The sequence below is a fragment of the Panthera tigris genome, chromosome B4 (assembly GCF_018350195.1).
Source record: "Panthera tigris isolate Pti1 chromosome B4, P.tigris_Pti1_mat1.1, whole genome shotgun sequence".
NCBI lineage: Eukaryota > Metazoa > Chordata > Mammalia > Carnivora > Felidae > Panthera > Panthera tigris.
Genome location: NC_056666.1, coordinates 137,856,717 through 137,871,711, shown reverse-complemented (window position 1 = coordinate 137,871,711; position 14,995 = coordinate 137,856,717). Strand labels below are relative to the sequence as shown.

At 55.6% G+C, this 14,995-nt stretch overlaps 1 protein-coding gene across 3 annotated transcripts in view; it reads right to left on the bottom strand.

Moving 5' to 3' along the window:
• TBC1D22A (TBC1 domain family member 22A) overlaps window positions 1-14,995 on the bottom strand; it is a 320,332-nt gene that overhangs the window by 105,168 nt on the left and 200,169 nt on the right. For all 3 annotated transcript variants that reach the window (XM_042993557.1, XM_042993558.1, XM_042993559.1), the window contains one exon: window positions 12,982-13,057. In XM_042993557.1, coding sequence (XP_042849491.1) covers window positions 12,982-13,057 — 76 coding nt within the window. The remainder of the gene's footprint in view (window positions 1-12,981; window positions 13,058-14,995) is intronic.

Here is a 14,995-nt window from a genome sequence, read left to right as displayed (position 1 = left end):
AGGAAGCAACAGAAGAGCTGAAAACAACAGACACCCTGGAAAGAAAACAAACCAGCAACAAACCCGAACGTGCCCGTTTCAGAAACGGCAAAGTCCTGGAACGCCCAGAAAGGCCGCGTCTCCCCTCTGCCGAGCAACGGCCTGCCGCACCTCCAACGTCCCTGGCACGATCGCGTTACGGGGGGAACCGTTGGTCCACACCTTCCTGCCCTGTGCCAGCACGTGCCCACGGGGCAGGGGCTGCAGCGCCCCAGGATCCCAGTTACACACACCCACGGCACACGGCTCACCCTTGTTGGCGGGGGTGGGGGGGGGGTCCTCTCCCGGCAGAACCCAGAGACTGGAGCCGTCACACGCGCACACACGGCGCCTCACCGGCCACAGGGCAACACCTGAGGGGTCCAAACTCAACAGGCCCCACCCTTCATCTGCGTGGCCCAGACTCGATGCTCCTCCCTGTTTCCCCAACGGTCAAGTGGAGACACTGTTAAGTTCCCACCTCACCGGCCGCCAGGAACGAACGGGATACGGAGCGTGCACTGCTTGCTCAGCAGCGCGCTGGGGACCCAGGCAGAGCTGAGTGAGCAGTGAGCCCTCTGAGGGCACATCTGGCCAGATGCGGGGGGCAGCCAAGCGAGGGTACTCCGTCCGGGACCAGGACGACAGTAGCACCTGCATCCACCCCTCCTCCTGCCAGGACCTCACGGTGACAGAAGGCGGCAAATACGCAAGTACAAGAGAAGGGACAGAAAGAAATATCTGAGGAAGGAGACGGAAACACACAAGCGGCGTCTCCCCAGGGGACCTGAGAAGCTCAAGCCGACGCCAGCACTGCAGAAAGCAGGAAGCGGTTCGCTCGGCACGGATCACCCGGCAGCCCAGGAGCGGCCGCGCCGTGGACCCCGGGAGCGGTGGCCTTCACCACAGAGTGTGCGTCTGTAAGAAGCTGCTGGATGGCCCCAGGCCTGCACGCCCCCTGCCTGGCAGCAGCCCCCGCCCCTCCCCATCCTGCCCTACAATCCAGAACGCAGAAGGACCTCCTCCATAGAGGTGAAGCCAGGGCTCGGACGGGGGGACCCGGCAGAGGGGGGGAGGTCTGAGCTGTGAGCTGCAGGCACATACTCACCTGCACCGTCCCCTATGTGGTGACAGGGGCGCGCGGCCGAGAGGGGGCACAGGGCACACGGGGAAGCGCCCGGCCCTGAAGGCTGGGCCCACCAGGGACCCACGGCCGAGCGTGGAGGCCCCGGCAGTGGGGGGGGGGGGGGGGGGGGGGGGGGGGAGGCACGGAGAGTAAAGACAGGAAGTGCTCCACTGCCGTTTATGGAAGAGCTGGTGGCGAAGGTGGCCTCCACCGTGGTCCTCGTCCAGCCGGCGGGGAAATGCCCCGCCACAGGGCTGCCTCCGGTCCTGGTTTTGAGAGGGACGCTGGTCCATTACAGTAAGGGACATAAAACCACTCCCGTTCCCCAGCAACCCGTAACCACGAACAAAAATGACTTTGGGGAATCATTTCAAAACCAGATTTGATGGCCTGCATTCAAAACAAGACAACTTTTTCTTCTTAAGGTCAAGGAGAATCGCTTTATTTGGAAGTCTCTACTTACAATTTAATTAACTAGTCTCAGTTTGGCAATAAACCCGGAACATCAATCTCAGGATGCGGGGTCACAAAGATATCATCATTAAGGAGAAAAGCATCTAAATCATGAGCTCAGAAGGCCTCACGTGCCTGCATCTCATTACACGCTGGCTGGCCATCACCGCCTCCCGGTGTAAACACGCTCCCCGCTCGAGCGGCTGAGAGTATAACGCTGATGGCGATGCTGGTGATCCAGTGACAGCATCTCCGAGTGGTTCTGGGAAGGAGAGGCCTGGGAAAGCCACAGAGACAGCACAGAACAGACAGAGACGGCGTCTCTCAGGCCGCCACGTCGGCTCGGCCTCCACTGTCCCGTGAAAGGGAGGCTGAAAACACAGCTGTAGACCCCTCCCTGGCCACCCTCACTCAGCCCGGCCAACATCGGGCTGGCGATGGCTTCCAGGGGCCATAAGGCGGGCTGGGTGGTGTGGCCACATGATCTCGGAGCCCCCCCACCCCCGCCCCGCACAGGGAGAGTCTTGTGACTCCGTGCTGAGGGCAGGCCTGGAAGAAAGAACTCCCAGAGCAACTTCTAACACAGGACAGAGTGCCCTCGGCTGTCAAAACCTATCCACACATCGAGGAAGTTCTTTAAAAATAAGCTAACCCCTCTGTTCTCAGGTCCCTAGTTCCAAGACCCTCTTGGGCAGCTGCAGTCCAAACGTGGGAGGAGAGGTGTCCCTTAGTTCTAAGAAAGTAAATCCCTCTCTACCTATTCAGGGGGAACACCTGAAAACAAACTTAAATGGGAAGGAAAACACACAGGGCCGGAGGCAGCAAGGTTTTGGGACAGAGAGCAGGAAGCCAGAAGGGGTCACAGAGGGTCCCCAAGTGACAAGTCTGCAGCCCCATTCTCCCGACACATCACTGCAGCCCAGGAGATGGCAGGGGGGGCTACAGGCCCAAATCCAAGGTCCAGAGACAACAGTGGTGGGGTGGGGGGGTGTGGGGGGGAGCTGGGACCTACAGCTGGCAGGTGCGGGTGAGGGCAGAGCAGAGGAGGTCCGGCACCTGCCTGGTCTCCAGCTGCGACAGCTGCGGGGCTGGGAGCTCAGGGACCCTCTGAGTCCCTGGGCCACTCGGCTCCCGTGTCTCACGGTGGTGCTCAGTATTTCAAAGTTCTGGCGGGTGCCCCTCCCCGGATGAAACTGACAACCTCTGGGGGTGGTGGGAAATCTATCACATCAAGGGTCCTCCAAAGAGAAAGCACCGTCCCTGCAACCAGCAAGATGGTCAATTAGCAGGAGAAGCCAATAAATCCAAGGGGCCAGCGGGTCACAGGAAAGCAAGGGCCTGGCTCCGTCCACTGGGGGGACGTTTACATCGAGCGAGACAAACCTCAATGATCACGAGACAGTCAGCTCTTACCCAGTCACTTGTGCCACACACCCAGTATTTTCCTGTCACATCACCAGCAGTCAATTACACTGCGGTCGTGCGGCATAAATTACGGAGCCTGTCCACACCCCAGATCCCCCTTCCATGAGTTAAAGGGAAGAAGGACAGGGACTGGAGAGTCTCAGGCAGAACGAGAGCCACAGGGGAGACCCGTGAGTACATAAGCACCCAGAGACCACTCTCACCCACCGCCCCACAAACATCCGCTCTGCAAACCAAGAGTTCGACCCTAAGACCACATGGAAGCAATTCAAAGCCTCGAACACCGCGGGAGCCCTCATGTTCAAGATGCTACAGGAAACACTTTATCCGTCAGCACACCACCACAAGGTGGGCACGGTCTGCACCCCGGGCATCGTGCTGCCTGCTGGGATCTCTGGGTGAGAACTCCAGCACAGGCTCAAACCCAGGAGAAGGGACCCGCTTTTTATTTAGAGACAGCACAGCAGACTTTCCGACCTCCTCCATGGGATGGCGTGACAGGTGGGGCACCGATGGCACCAGACGCTGGTGTCCTAAGTCCTAAGAGGAGCTGCGTGCGAGTTGGGGGGGGGGGGTGGTTTGGTGGCAGGCCTCACCATGGCACGGCTGCAGGCTGCTGCTCCCGAGGAAATCCTGGGGCGCAGGCAGGGACAGGCAGGACTCTGGGCCCACAGGACACTGCTGGCCCGACATGGGAGAGAGCTGGGATGGCTCTCTGTGTTGAGTGCCAACCCAGGACAGGAAGAGCTGGAGGGGACACGGAGCTGGATGGAGCTCACCCAGCCTGTGGGGCGGGTGCGGCCGAGAGGGCCCTGGCTCTCACAGCGGGGACGGTACCCCACCGCTTTGGAGGATACTGTGAGGAGTCAATACGGTAACACAGGTAAAAACCCGAGGATGTAGCCTGGTCCACGGCAGCCACCGAACAGACGCCGGCCACCGTTAGCAACCGCGGAGGCCCCGCTCAGGTGTGTGACAGAGGCTGAAGCAGAGCCTGGGCACATACTCCAGTTAGACAGCAGGTGCGGGGACAGAGTCCTGGCCCGAGCCAGGGAGACGGGCACAGGGACGCGGCCCCACGCGGCACACTCAGCCTCGCTGGGCGAACACACGACCCCCGTATCCGACGTCACTGCCGCCACACGTGTGCTTTGCCGGTCGCCAGGCTCCCGTGTCTCCGGTGAAATATCGCTATCATTGCGAATGTTCACACCAGCCATCCCGGGGCCTAATGAGGACGCAAGCGGGGGAGAGGAAGCTTGTTATTTTTCACTGTCGCACGCCGAAGGTTCCACGGCCGGGGCCGCGCTGTTGATTTATTCTCTGCTCTCCGACTGCTTACCTTGTAGCAGTAATAAAAATATTTTCACTTGGATGGTAATAAAGCCGAATCTAGTTTACTAGATGTAACTGAATTCTATCTTGAAAGAATAAGTCAATTTTAACCTTACAATGTAGTCAAGACAGCTTTCAGAGAAATTTCATTAAAATCACATTTACCCTAAATTAAAACACAGAGGACAGCGAAAATGTACAAGCAGATGAGGCCATGCCCACGAAGGGAGAGCTGTTCTCTGAGGACGCATTCTGGCATCTTCTTCCCTCGGGGCGGAAGTATACAGTTTAAAAAATACTGATGGCCACAGCCACCCTCGGTCTCCTGGGTTCGGCCTGTGTCGTCTCGCTAACGGGCTTCCCAGGGACCAGACGGAGGGGCCCGCGCAGGGAGCCAGTGCACACAGGGCCCTTGGCTGCCCCACAAGGTGAATGGGGCCAAGCGGAGCCCCCACATCACACTTGCCAGCACTCAAAGAAGCGTCAGCCCATCCGCTCCTAACCACGGCGAGGCAGTGAATACAGATGGCAGTGGGGACGGTGGCCACCGACGCCCAGCGCGGCTTCCAGCACACGGGCCTCCACGTCCGGGCGCGCTGAGGGCTCGTGGGGGACGAGCCGGAGCCAGGGCCCGAGACGGTCAGCCGCCAAGGGCACACACTTGCTAACCAGCGGTCAGGAGGACCCGGGGTGGTCAAGCATTCTTTCCCAGAAGCCCCAACGGGGCTCTCCCATCTTCTTGTTCTAAACCGCAGGCCTCTCACCGGCCTCCCACGCTGCTCGGGACCAGCATCTGCCCCTCGCCGGGGGACCAAAACTGTGGGACCTAATTTCCGTCCAACCCTGCAGCTGGAGGTCAGCCTGCCCCCCCGGGGGTGTGCCCACCTGCCCACTCGGTGTGTGCCCGCATCCAACCCCCCCAAGACATGTGTGCCTGCTCACTCCCGGGGATGCGCCCACTCACGTGCCCCAGCTTGCCTGCTCCTCTCCAAACACCGAAAACCACGCCCCGAACAAAGGGCTTCCATGTGCCCACAGCAGGGACGGGCCACTCAGAGCGCCAGGGCTCGCCCTGCTCCCGCTCTCATGCAGGAAGCCCCTGGCAGGAGGACAGGCTGCCTTCTAGGCTCAGGCCTGCAGACTCGTGCCCCACCCCGGCCCATCCGGGCCCCCTCCTTGCTGCAGCTTCCGACCAGGTGAGGTGCCGAGACCCTCTGTGGGAGCGGACTGGTCAAATGGGCACGGGGTCTGCTTTACAGACCAGCCCCCATGCCAACCGGCCACAGGAGATCCAAGGAAAGGGTGAGAAAACCCATCCCAGCTCAGGCCCCAGGCAGAGGCCCCAGGCAGGGTCCCCAGGCCAACACTGTGGGGGAGCCACTGCGGGAGTGATCAAGGCCCCTTTCACAAAGCCACACCCTGCTGGCCATTGGTCTCCGGTCCCTCTGGCTGGAATCTGAAGAGGAAGGGGCAGGGACCCTCTGCCTCTCCCTCATGCTCACACAACATGCCTGTCCTCTGACACTTGGCCACTGCCACCAGGAGCATGCAACCCCCATGCCACAGCACAAACACCTTGCAGAGAGCTCTGGACACACGGTCCACACCCCCAGGAGTGCCCTGTGCACAGCAGGCTGGTGGTGGCGCAGTGCTGGCACACTTCGGAATACTCAGTGACAGATCAAAACCTGAAGGCGCCCACAGGAGAAAATTCTGTAGGACCCAGGAGCTCAGGCCTGCCCTGGGCCTGGGCTGGTATGGCCTCTTCCCGGGACCGTCAGCAACATTTTCCAGGCTCCGGCCCAAGGGGGGGGGCCTCCTGCAGACTCCCCTCCATGACAGGCACGTGGGGTCACCGAGCACACGATTCACAAAGTGCTTCCCAGGCTGCACCCCACGATCTCCGGCTCCGGGCACTGGTCACCTGCCCTACTCTCGGCTCCCTGAAGTCCCGTCTGGCACTCGCTCCACACCGGCTACCCCCCTCCACGCAGCAAACTCCTTCCGTCTCCTGTGGCCGCTTTCTGTGTGCGTGGTGCTCAGAGGGAGTGCTAGGACCCTGGCTGCGGGGGACAGAAGCCGCAGGGGGAGAAGAGGGTCTCAGGCAAAGGCCACGACGAGAGCCAGGAGCGGAGCGGAAGCTGGGACCACGTGCACTGACTGACGGAAAGCAAAGGGTCTGCCTGGGCCGGCCTGGAGCTGCCGGAGGAGGGGGGCTGGTTCATCCTGTGAAGGGTCTGGAAGCCACGCCTGGACATCCAGCTGCTGTTCCCGGCAGAACATCGCGGCAGCAGGGACGAAGGGCAAATCCGGTTGAGCGACTCAAGGCGGAGAGGCCGGGCCTCCCCCGAGACCGCCTGTACTCGACTGACACGGGTCAACACGGCACGCGTCCTGCACAGTCCTGGGCCAACGGATCTCAAAAGGTCACGTCCACAGTGACCGCACAGGAAAACCCCGGCACCCCCAGGGCAGTGAGCCCCTGCGCGACGGTGGGCTCACTCACGGGGCGGTCCAGGGCTCCTAGATCAGCCTGTCAGAGAATCACAATTCGGGGGTCAGAAACTGACCGAACCTAACGGAGGAGAACAACTGCGTGTGAAAACCGCCCAGCGACCGGCGGCATCAGCACATCTGCAGCGTCAAGTCCAGCGAGCGCGGCGGCTTACGGCTCAGGGGACGATTCCTGGTGGAGGACAAAGCGGGCCCTGCTCTGACACGGCGGGCAACGGGGACGTGTGCTGAGCATCAGCGGGGCTCCAGAGAAACCCGGAAAGTACTGACACAGTAACCACGTCAGGAAGGAACCACACCTGGGGGAGACGTAGGTGTGTACGTGTGAGGGCGTGTGTGTGCGCGTACACGCATGTATCTTTAATTTCAGATAGCCCAGATAGCCTGTGTAAGGCAGGATTTCTCACCACCACCAGTGACCCCAGCCGCACAGGCAGCCTGGGGCTCGGGACCGGGTCTCGATCTGAAGTGGCCCCGCGCTGAGCTCAGCTGGCATAGAGCTGCCCGGGGAGATACCGGCGGCCCAGTGAAATCTGAATTTCAGTGGGTGTCGTGCTTATGCTAAAAAAGGTATTATTTATGTGAAATTCAAATTTACCCGGGCGCTTACTTTCACGTGCTCAATCTGGCACTGCTGAGACCAGGTAGGAGGAAGGATTTATCTGTTTTTCACCAAAGGAAAGAAGGCATGGTCTGGATCAGAATGCCGAGAGCGGGGCCATTTCTGGTGGCTGGCTCTGGCCTTCCCGAGCAGCCTGGAGACAGGCCTAACGCCAAAGATGGAAATCTCTGGGCCGACATCTGCCGAAGATCTTGGCTCAGACTGGCTGAATGACGACCAGATTTCTCTCCTCCTTCTGGCCCACTGGGGCCTCTTGGGTCTATTGTCTCTGGAAACAATTTCAGAGCAGAGCCAAGCAGACCCAGGGCCCCGGGGACAGCAAGGAGTTCTGGGCCGTCAGGAGGGCGGATGACAGTCCCGGCTCTGTCCTAAGGCCAGCCCATCACCAGGAACGATCCCCTGGCTTCCCTTTCTGTGCCCATTTTGCGCCCCACGGGACACTAATCTATGAAGCAATTCTCTAGGATCTGATTTTAAGTCTTCTGAAAAAAAAAAACACGGACATACCCAGAACCTGCTAATGCTGTGTATCTTGAAATATTCCTTTTGTAATAATGACATAGGCTCTCCCTTAGATTTTTAAACAAAAGATGTGGCAAGGATTTCATTTACATCATCTTATGACAGGGGCACCTGGGTGGCTCAGTCGGTTAAGCGGCCGACTTTGGCTCAGGTCATGATCTCACAGTTTGTGGTTCCAGCCTCTTGTCAGGCTCTGTGCTGACAGCTCCGAGCCTGCTTCGGATTCTGTGTCTCCCTCTCCCTCTCTCTCTCTCTCTCTCTGCTGCTTACCCGCTTGTGTTCTCTCACTCAGAAATGAATAAACATTAAAAACAACTTATATCATCTTACAACACAAAGATGCGTGACAACAAAGCCCGCGGTGCGGCTGCCCCCAGGTTTCGGCCACAGGGCTCTGAATGCAGCCTTTGGAAGGGCGCAGAGGCCGAACTTGGGGTTCACTGGAGATCGTGGGCTCTCGCAAGTTGCCATCAGAGGTAATGGACATAAGGACAATAAACGCACAAGGCACATCATCTGAATATGCCGCAAAAATGTGACATTTCTTTCAAATACACGTACATGCTAGGTGTGAGGTGGGGCAAAAATCCCCGAAGGTGCTTCGCGTGCTGAGATTCTCGCTGCACGAGTGTTAACCTCTGTTCGTTATTACAGCAGCAAATTTCTAAATAATTGGCGTGAACTTACGCTTTTACGTACAAACATCACGTGGTAAGCAGGGAACAGACACGCTGAGGGCACGTGCTCCTGCCCGTGGGCATGTCTGTGCTGGTGCACGCGCGTCTCTGTCCACCATGGCACTGGGCTCTCCGCTTCCCTCTGCCCCTGACTTTTGTCACAGCACATGACTTGGTTCGGCCAACGAGACACAGCACAGCTGTAGGAACCACTTACTGCCGGAAGCGTTAAGCACCTGTGAGTCCTCCCCAGAATGCTTTTCCTTCCATCACGGGAACTGGGCGGAACACTCCTGATGGCAGCTGAGCCTCAGCCTGAGTGCCAGAGTGAAAACAACGCGGGACCTCCGGCCAAGCCACAAGGGATGCGCTCACTGTTTAGGCTGCTGAGATGTACAGGCTGTTTGTTCACAAGGTATCGGTGAGCCTGTCGTGACCGTAACGGTGACATTCGGCTTCCACCCAACCCGGATTTTTAGAGGCTTGGCCAATGTGCGTTCTCGATGCACCTCTGGAGCCAGGCCGTGCACTCGTACACCGTGTGTGAGAGTTCACATCTAATCGTCCCGGAGAAGCAGAGGGCACGGTGGTTCTTTTTCTCCTGAGGTGCCATAACCCTCTCCTTTGTCCAGAGACTTCTCGCACTGACCACCTGCCCCTCCCCACAGGCTGGGGTTGGACGATGATTTACCCACTTACAGGGGATCTGAGTTCTACTTCTGCTGCAAGAGTAGCTTGTGTGTGCTTTTATTTGCTGCGCGTGTTGATTTACACGGTTTCTCAGAGGTAGCGCAAAACAGCGCAGGCAGGTGGCCTTCTGGAATTCCCCATTCACTCCTGACAGATATTCTGGCTGGATGAAGACTCTAGAGTTACATTCTTGAAGCACGTTGAGGCTATCTTCTCATATCTTTGTTGAGAAGTCAGTTTTCAAATAGCCGTTCTTAGAAAATAACTTTTCTCCAGATGCTTTACGACTTTGTCTTTAGTTTCATTAAACTTCATGAGGATGCAGTTTTCCCGTTAGTAATTCTCCTCTGGATCCACTGGTCTCTTAAGTCTGTGAACTGGTGCATTTCAGTACTTTTGGAAAATATCTCAAGTTACCATCTCTTCAAAGTCTTACTCATTCTCTCTCTTCTCCCCCTGTGTCTCCAAACAAATGTACATCAGGCTTCCTGCCCACACCCTCTACATCTCCTGCCTTCTGTGATTTCCATATTCTTACCCTCCGGGTTTTATTATGGCTATTTCCTTCCAACCACCTTCCAGTTCACTAATGTTCTCTTTATCTGTTTCTAACCACTAAGCTTTTAATTTGATTATCACATTTGCAATTCCAAAAATCCTATTTGGTCATTTTTCAAGTCTCTCGGACAAAATTATACAGTTTCCTATTCCCCTGCAGACACTTTCAAGCTTTCAAGCTTACTTGATTTTATTTCTTTGTACAGAGTAAGGATAACAGTTTCATGGTATATGCCTAAGAATTACAAAAACACAACATTTTTTGTGGACCAGTTTCTGTTACCTGTTGTTTCTACTTGGACTTACTTAAGGAGTTTCGAATAGGTGATAAGCTTTGATTGGATGCACATCATATTATTTGAAAGAATTCAGTTCTGGGACCTTGCTCCAGGAAAGAGTTTGCCTCGCTTCTCTTAGGCACTGTGAGTCCTCCATAGAGAAGTACCGTGACTGAGGTTCAAACAACCCTGGTCCTCCCAGGTGACGTGAACCAAGATTACGAGACTGTATGAGAGCCGATTCCAATTTTCCCCTCATGGCCCCTCTGCTTGGTCCCAGAACAGTTACAGGCATTTCTCATATTCTCTGTCCTGGGTAGCTAGGGTTTGGGTTGAACTCACTCACTGTAGGAGATATCAAAGCAACGACTCCAGCCGCGACTATTTTTCCAGATTAGCAGATGCCCCCAGAATAATAGCAGCCTTCAGTGCTGGGCTCATCTCTCCGGGCTCCAGAATTCTCTTAGAATGTAGCCAGCAAGTTTTATCTTTTTGTTGGCAGTTCAATGCTTTTGAGAAACGTTTCCTTTATGTTCTTTCCCTTTCTTTCTTTCTTTCTTTCTTTCTTTCTTCTTTCTTTCTTTCTTTCTTTCTTTTTCCTTCCTTCTTTTCTTTCTTGTTTCCCCGTTTGTTTGCTAGCTTTAAAACAAATCCTCTCCAGTTTGTGCAGTGGGCAGCTTGGCTGAAATCGTCTGGCCCACCGCCACCGGGTGAATTTGAATTTTCCAGTTTTATCCGTGTAATTAACTTCACCTTCTTAATCAACCAGCCCGTGTAGGTGTGCTCCTTCACCAAAGTGCCAAAAAGTTCTGAAATAAACACCGTCCTTTCCCCAAAATGCAGAAATGAGGCATTAGCTTTTTTTTTAAAGCAATTTTGCCTTCCTAACACATCCTGTCCTTCATAAAATCTTTACAGTCCCTGCAAAAGTTCCAAGTCCACAATTTCTCTCTCCAAGAGGTGAGCAATGAAACGGGGGGAGGGTGACCTTCACGCAGCTGAGGCTGGCAGGTTCTCCTCCCGAGCGGTTGTGAGGGTCCTGGTGCCCACCGGCCAGAGGGCCCGACCTCTGCCAGCCATGTGCACTTCCTGCTTGGAAAGCCTGGGTATCTACAGGTCATCTGGGGATTTCAGGTTTCATCAGAGCAACAGTTGCAGATAGGCTACATGGTGTTACCTACTATGTAAACAAATCTTCTCTGTCGTGAAGAACTGACCCTTTAAACAAAAAAACCGCTGGATCAAGTGCCCTCCTCGGAAATTATGCTGAAAAATGTGATTAATGAAAAAGTACACCTTTGGTTGGGATTCCTTTGGTCACCTTTGCTGCTCTTTCAAACAATCTTCCAGAAAATCTGCAACGGGCCTCTTTCTAAACCACAGCGACGGAGAAAATCAATCCGAGTGTCTCCCCAGACTGCAGCACGGGAACAGATGAACACTAAATACAACCTTCCAACTTCCAGGAAAGTATAAAATACGCTTGCGAGGGACACAAGAAGAGGAGAAGCTGCTAAGGATGTGCAATTCACATCCACTGCAAATCCTGTTTCCAAGAACGTAAGGAGACTGGGGGCAGCCGGGAAGCTGCTGGTGGGGAAAACCCAGCCACCTCGCAGAGATCTCGTCACACGGTTAAGAGTGAGTGCAGTTACGGAAGCAGGAAACAGTATTTTGAACAGACAGGTTGGAAAGCAGCTAAATATACTGAATCAATAAGGTATCATTGGAAGAACCGTGAAAAACTTCATCGTATGGAAATCGGGTAATAACCATTAGATCCATCGTCGAAAATCAGATTCAACCAAGGAACAGAATGGAGTTTGTAACTTGTATGACCCCATTTTATAATGTCATCCAACAGTTCCCCAAACCGAGTGCCTTTCCGGGGGCGATGGCTGGAACGCCCACCACCCCATCACATCCTAAGCACAGTACGATCTCTCGACACATTCGGTGAAGTCACCTGCAAAGCTCACGTGAGGCTCTTCATGAAAGAGCCTTTCTCTTCTCTGTACCTCACCGCTGACCGGTTGGCGTCACAAATCCACGCCCGGTTCTGCTCGGTATCACTTCATTAATGCTCTGTTCGTTAATGTAACAAGCTGTCAGGAGAATATGCCCGGGATGGGCAGGCATTATCTCCCAACTTTCATTTCATTAAACTCTGCTGCTGCAGTATCACAGGCAGTTCCCCTATGATGTACAGGGGAAATTATTTAAAGAATGAACGTAAAAAGTATTTCAAAGCCCCCACTTAAATATGAAAACATAATCTAAAACGGCCGAGCACACACTGTAATTTTTCCATAATATTAAAGATGTTCCTTCCAGACTCGGTAATTAATTGGATTCCATGGAGAAATTATGCCAGCATCCTTGGTAGCAAAATGATGCACAAAGGCAGGGAACAGAGTGCCAAAGGACAGCCATAAACAACCATGCTGTCGCCCAGATTATGACAATCATCGGGCTTAATAAGGAGTGAGATCTGCCCGCTTCTGGTACGCGCTCATTATTCCCTGCAAAGTGCCTGCGCTGAATTCTGATTACGTCGCCTTAATCATGGGAAGGGAGAGGCTCTGGCCCAGAAGAATGCCCAGCCCTGCCCTGGGGGAGCCGGGCCCCACGGGCTGAGTGAGGACAGCATCGCCCGGGGTTGGGGGGCCAAGCCCGAGCCCCAAGACTCGCGCCCACCTCCCCCCGCCCCCGCCCCACCCCGCATGGCCCTCAGGGAGGTGGGTGCTCAGGAAGTGGGCTTACCGTCAATCCGGCTCACCAGCTCTTCCAACATTTTCACCTTCATTTGAATCCCAGGCTGGGCAAAGGTATAGTTGTCCTACGGGGAAAATAACAGCGGCTGTCATATGGGTAGAAAATAAAACACACGTTCCGAGGGGGAAAAGGCAGTGGAGCAAAGGTGAACACTTTCACAGCAGAACGAGTTCCCCAACTAGACTCATGTGTTACACACCAGACCGCATCACAAGGCCAACACACAGCGCAATCCGGTTCGAGGTGGGGTCCAGCCCCTTCCTGACATCAGAGGGTGGGCACACCCATCTCAGGGGTATTCACTGGAGCATCTCTTTATGTAAATGTAGACGTTTACATTTAAAATGAACAAAGGGGGGGGGCGGGGAGGGGTGCGCCTGGGTGGCTCAGTCGGTTAAGCGGCCGACTTCGGCTCAGGTCATGATCTCGCGGTTTGTGGGTTCGAGCCCCGTGTCAGGCTCTGTGCTGACAGCTCGGAGCTTGAAGCCTGCTTCGGATTCTGTGTCTCCCCCCCCCACCCCTCCCCTGCTCAAGACAGTCTTTCTGTCTGTCTCTCTCAAAAATAAGTAAACATTAAACACACAGTGAACAAACAGGCTCCCTGAGAAGTGCATGCTGGGTGCCGCTGCCTGGCTGGCGCACGGGCAGGAGGGACTCGGTGTCATCGCAGGAGCAGGTGCGGAACGGTGGCCGGGCTGGTACCGACGGTGCTGGCGTCATGCCCACGGTCCAAGGGCCAATGACACGGCCACTGCACGAGGAGAGTGTGAGCGCAAGACCATTCTTAGTGAAGCCGGGTGAAGAAGGTGAAGGCATCGAGTGGGACAAGTCCTCGGTCAGACGGACCTGGAAAGGGAGCCCTGCTCTACTACTCAGGAGCTGTGTGGCCTTGGCAAGCGACATCCCCTCTCGGGGCTCGTTTTGTCATCCATACCGTGAGAATAATGCTGCCTTCTAGGCCTTCCTGACCAGGAAACCAGGTCAGGGGAAAAGGCTGGCGGGTCCAAGGCACCAGAGGCGCGAGAAACAAGGACGGGGCCCCAGCCAGCCTCCGGTCACCCTCCGAAGAGCCACTGGGCTCCCACAGGCACAAGCGTTCACACGGGGACACACAGGCAAGGCAGAGACAACCCCAAAGAGGTCCATGTCCAGAGCCGGCCAAAGGGCATGGAGGTGTGGATCCACTGACCATGAGGAGTTATCCCACTGTGGTCATGGGGTCCTGACAAGTAGAAGGGGAGGAGGAGAGTTTGTGTGAGCACAAGAAAGACTCGACCCGCCATGGCAGCTCTGAAGATGGAGAAAGGGGCCGGAGCCAAGGGCGCCGGCTGGGAAAAGCCAAGGTTATGAGTTCTCCCTGGAGCCTCTGGGAAGGATGTGGCCCGGCCCACACCTTGGTTTAGCCCCAAGAGACACACATCAGAACCCTGGCCTCCAGAACCACGAGATAATAAATAACCTGTGTTGTTTTTAAGCCACTAAGCCTGTGGTGATTTGTTACAGCAGCAACAGGAAATGGATACGGGAGGTTTGGACGATGTTTTTTACTGGGGCCCCAGGGACCCACTGACATAAAAGGATGAAGGGCGCCTCGGGGCTTGGTTGGTTAAGCGTCTGACTCTTGATATGGGCTGAAGTCATGATCCCAGGGTCGTGAGTTCAAGCCCCACATTGGGCTCTGCACTGAGCGTGGAGCCTGCTTAGGACTCTCTTCCTCTCCCTCTGCCCCTCTCCCCTGCTCACGCTCTCTCTCTCTCTCTCTCTCTTTTAAAAAAAAAAAGTGCCTACAAGGCAGTGAGGGTTTTTTTCCCCATGGACATGGAAAATGGACAGAGTCGGCCCTGATCGCTCACCGGGCGATGTCCCCCAAGTGGATCTCGAGTGACAGGCTCCAGGCTCCAAGCCGGGGCATCTCTGCGAGGGCAAGACCAGGAAGAGTTGCGTGCACCGACCTAACCCAGAGCAACACCGAGGCACAAAACATGGGCGCTCCCGAGGGGGC